The sequence below is a fragment of the Morone saxatilis genome, unplaced genomic scaffold, assembly GCF_004916995.1.
Source record: "Morone saxatilis isolate NCDOM2014 unplaced genomic scaffold, NCSU_SB_2.0 Contig3, whole genome shotgun sequence".
NCBI lineage: Eukaryota > Metazoa > Chordata > Actinopteri > Moronidae > Morone > Morone saxatilis.
The window spans coordinates 7,493,706-7,498,598 of record NW_023339873.1 but is presented as its reverse complement, the minus strand read 5'-3'; the positions used below and the strand labels follow the sequence as shown (position 1 = coordinate 7,498,598).

Genomic DNA, 4,893 nt, shown 5'->3' with positions numbered 1-4,893 from the left:
CACACACATATATATACACATACTTTCCCAAGAGGGTCTGCATTTCCTTTCAATGTGGCGACCACATGTGCAGGGCTGAAATGAAGGAAAAGAGAGAAAGCGTTTCACTTCTTTCTAAAAGCTGAATACTGCTTCAGTCTGATGGACAGAAAACAAACGTATACACAAAATTGGACTTCAATAATAAAACTCACTGTCAGCGCTGTTGATCGATAGATGAGTATGAGTGTATTTATGCAGTGTGCATAAGTTACTGCATTGTTACGGATGTAAGTAATTGGCCGTGTGTGACCAGGGCTCTTTCTGTGTTTGAGTGTGTGTGTTTTGGGGGCCCAGTCACAGCTGTCTTTGACAGCTGTATCATGGGAAACATCTGATGAAATGTTGCATTATAGATAGATTTGAGTGTAATGTACATCCAGCTGGACAAGATCTCTAGTTTGTGTTTCTTTTTTCAGTTTGGAAGAGTTGAGCAAATTAAGATTGTGTCGGTTTGTGTGTGTGTGTGTATGTGTGTGTGTGTGTGGTAAAGAATGGAACAGGATGTTTACCATGGACATGTCTGTATATTTCTAGTCTAAATCTTTGGCGATAAACTTTCTGAGGTGAGACTTATTGTGTGTGTGTGTGTGTGTGTATTAGATTAGCATTTAGTTGTCTTTTTCTTTGACAATATGCTTGCGTTTATTGTTGCACTACATTCACACTTTTGACAAAATTAGTTAATGCATTTTGCACATTTTTCCACACGTCATTGGAATTTGTTCTGCGTTTTATTTTTTAATTTTAACCTGTTGCTCTTCGAACACCGTTTTCCCAACACCTGTCCGTCTTCCTCTCTGCTCCTCCCAACGTGTGTTATCGTTGTGCTTTGTCTTTCTTTGTTCGTGTAGTTTGTCATCATTCTTGTGGTCCTTTGGGTTGCTTTAGACAGCAGCTCTCAAACAAATATGTGCACACGTCACTGACCCCCAAATGAACGCATATCTGACCACAGACCTTACATTTATTTCAGTGACTTTAGAAGTCATTGTCATCATTCAGCAACTTCAGTTCGCTGTAAAATAAGTGAGAGTGAAACCTAGGATTGCAATTGTCTTGGACACTGTACTTTATAGTGAATATAAGATGATATATGTAGCATTTTAACAATCCATCACACCATTATCTTTGTCCATTAGCATAAATATAGAAAATAAACTTTATTAAATCAGGAAATCTGCTGGACAGTTGTTCCTCTTGCACAAACTGAACTTAAGTTAATTATAATCATTGAGTGATTATGTATTCACTGTTAGCTCTTAGAGCAGGGTGGTATGGTTGAAAGCAGTGTCATCATATTATTAATACTATTTTTCTGATATCTGTATCAAATAATGTATCATAAAATACAATTGTTAAACTATTATGCTTTAAATCTGTAAGAACTCTTGAAATGTCTAAAACAAAACCTTCAATAACTGAATTAGCTAAGAGTTATTAGTTGAGACATCCAAATTTTGTAAAAAAAAAAAAACACAATATGATTTTGTGATCATCATATGATAACACTGATAGCCAATTAATGATAATAATAAGTTATCTCTTCTTTTTTTTTAATTATTTCTGGTGTGAACCTGCTAATAATCTTAACTAAGGTCTCATTTGGTTTTGACAGCTCTACCGAGTTATTTAGCCAGATCCCCCCCGGATGCCTCTTAGAGGGCGAGATTACACATACTAATACCCACAAGTTAGCTCTGGTAATAAAGTGATGTCATCCCACATGCAGGATATAACCTCATAACTGATCTCTGACCTGAACTCTCTGGCAGTCGGAAGTGGAAGAAGCCACAGATGGAAGATGAGAAGGTGGGGGAGGAGGGCAAACGGGAGTGGAGTTTGTTAGCTGTGTTGTCTGGGATTCCAGCAGGATTAGGCAGAGGAAGTCGTGACTCTATTTGTGGCACTTAAAGGGCAAAGCTGGAGACAAAACCAGAGAGTGACGTGACCACAATGTGGATTGTGCACCACAATCACTTTTATGTCCACGCGCATGCACACGGACATAATAACAACCACTCGAATACACACGTGCAAATGCTTGATTAACTTGAGCTTTTCTACATGGCAAACAGTCTAATACTATATGACTTACAGCAGTGTGTGTGTGTGTGTGTGTGTGTGTGTGTGTGTGTGTGTGAGAGCAGAGGAATGCTGCTGTTTGCTGAGTGAAGAGCACAGAGGCAGCAGAGACTGTCCAAACACACGTCTGTTTGTCAAGTGTGTGTGTGTGTGTGTGTCTGAGAGGGGGCGACTGAGACAGGGTGTGTATTTGGGACAGTGTGTGAGCAAAAGGGGAAAGTTTGTTATGAGCAGTGATGGAAAGAGGTTTAGAGCAGCTCTGTGTTTGTGTGAGGTGTGTGTGTTCTCCCTATGCTATGACCTTCTACAATCAATGAGGACTTTCATATCCACTCCTAGTCTGCATGGTAGGGGAGCAGACAGGACTGAAAGAGGTCTGTCTCTTCATACCTGTGACCTACTCACTACACACCCACACACACTTGCCGCACTGCAGACTTTGCTCAGGTTGTGTTTGTGTGTGCGTGTGTTTACTGTACTGTTACGTGTTTGTTTGGCTGATTAGAGGTCAGGAAGGTGGGTGAGAGATGGAAGGATGGAAGGAAAGATGGGGATGATGGTGATGGAGAGGGGCAAGAAATGGAGGGAGAGAATTACTGAGCAAAAGAGAGAGGATAAAATAAGAAAGGCAGTGAGTAAGTAAGTGAGTAATATTTAAAATCAGTGGTGGTAGTAAAGGGTGTGAGTAATAGGTGAAGGGAGGAATTCCTGAAAATATGGGTGGAGGAACGGGGAAAGGAGAGGAAAAGGATGGAAAGAAAGGCAGGATCAAATGAGTAACAGCAGAAGGTAAAGAGAAAGATGGAGGGAAGAGTGATATGGGGAAAGATGAAAGAAGTTGAAAGGAGGAACATATGGCAGGACACTGGATGAAAAGGAGGAAAGATTGAAGAAGAGAGAGAAGGAACACAAGGAAAAATCAAGGGAGAGATAAAAACGGGTCAGTTCATCTACATTACGAAATTAAAAAAATCAAACATATTTTCTCAATTATTCCACAAGAGATAAATGATAGAACATGTTGGATCTCTTGTAATTTGGCTGAAATAACCCTTTAAAGGAGACCAGGCTTCAGAATATTCAAATGACATTTGACAGGTGTGGACACACACACACACAGAAACATCATTGTGAATGTGTGTGTGTGTGTGTGTGTGTGTGTGTGTGTCTGTGTGTGCACAGTGTGATTTATTCTGAGGCCAGGTCTGCTTCCAGCTGTCCCAACGGAGTCCCAATGACTTTAGCAGCCGTAGACCTCCATCAGAGAGAGACGGGGGAAGAGAGAGATGGAGAGATTTGGTGGGAGGGGGAGAGAGTGGGGTATGGATAGTGGAAAAGTCAACATCATTTTCAATCTGCTAATTCTATTAGATTTTCTTCAGAGCAGAGATTTTCTTTTTCAGTGAGCGGCCATGTGCCCTCAGGTGTCCATATATCCATCATGATACAGACATGTTTGACTAGAAACAGTCGTCGTACTGCTCTGTTCAAAGCTACCAGACTTCATTGAGAAAACGTTATACCTTGCAGAACACACGGGTTGCCGGTCCCCCGCTGCCTCGATTGGTTAGCTTGTTTGTATAGTGGTGTTTTAAAGGGTTAGTTCGAACATCAACTCCAGGTTGAAAAAATACAGAAGTTTCCCTTTAAGTCTGTTCGCCAGAAAAAAAAGAAAAGTACTGGCTTACATTTACATTTATGTTTGTCTACTTTTTGAGGTCATGCAAGCAGATTTAAAGTGAACAAAGTCTTCCAATTCAAGCAACTGGTTGATTTTTATATATATATATATATATATATATCTTCATGCAGGACACTCGTGAGAATCCAACAGGTCCAAATGAAAGGATCAGATAGGCTCACATAGTATTTCTGTGCTAACAACACAGTCTTCCCTTGGAGTTGTCATTCTGAAGTGAGGTCATTTGAGTTGTAGATTGTAGAGTTTACTCTAAAATACAACCTATATAATATAACCTTTGACTTGAACATTTGATGTAAATATACAGGTTGATTCACTGCAATAAGGGGCAGTTTACCCTGGTCTGCCCCTCAGTGTGTGTGGCTGTGTTTGTGTCTCTGCATGTGTACTGTTGATTGATGAATGTAAATGAGAATTTACTTTAGATTGAGCTGCCTGGTTAAATAAATAATTCTCCTCCTCCCTTGCAGGTCCTGCTGAGGTTCCCATGATGTCCCCAAATGGATCAATCCCCCCCATCCATGTACCCCCAGGATACATCTCACAGGTTAGTTTGTGTTTAGTTTTTCCTCAGTCTGATACTCTCAGACATGTTTTTTATTTTCATCATGTGTTTGCGTGGGAGAGTTTCGGTCAAAATAACTGTCAGACACAGACAACACAGAGTGTGCGACTGCATTTAATTAGCTGGTGGTTTCTGTGCTGAAAAAAAAAATAATTGTATGCCGTCATGTGACCTAATATCGACACTCAAAATCAAGTAAGTTATAAGTATAAAAACCTATTTTAATATGTTAGGATTATGGTTTGGAAAAGTCAAAAATATTCAGTATTTTTTTAATTAGGTGTCAGTTCACTGGTGTCATTTGAGCAGCCTGCCTTCTGGTTTGTTTCAACATACTGACGCTTGTTTCTGGAGAATTCCTGAAATGCAGGAAGGAAAATTAAATCAAAATTATGTATTGACAGCCAAAAAATTGTTGCATTACAAGTATGATTGTGCAACATGAGACTAGAGATGTTCCAATACCATTTTTTCCCTACCGATACTTGTGCTGTGGGTATCG

The 4,893-nt window shown here is 39.9% G+C and overlaps 1 protein-coding gene across 1 annotated transcript in view; it reads left to right on the top strand.

Moving 5' to 3' along the window:
- The window catches only part of fndc3ba (fibronectin type III domain containing 3Ba), an 81,131-nt gene that overhangs the window by 36,190 nt on the left and 40,048 nt on the right, over positions 1-4,893 (top strand). The window contains exon 4 of the mRNA XM_035673670.1: positions 4,297-4,373. Coding sequence (XP_035529563.1) covers positions 4,297-4,373 — 77 coding nt within the window. The remainder of the gene's footprint in view (positions 1-4,296; positions 4,374-4,893) is intronic.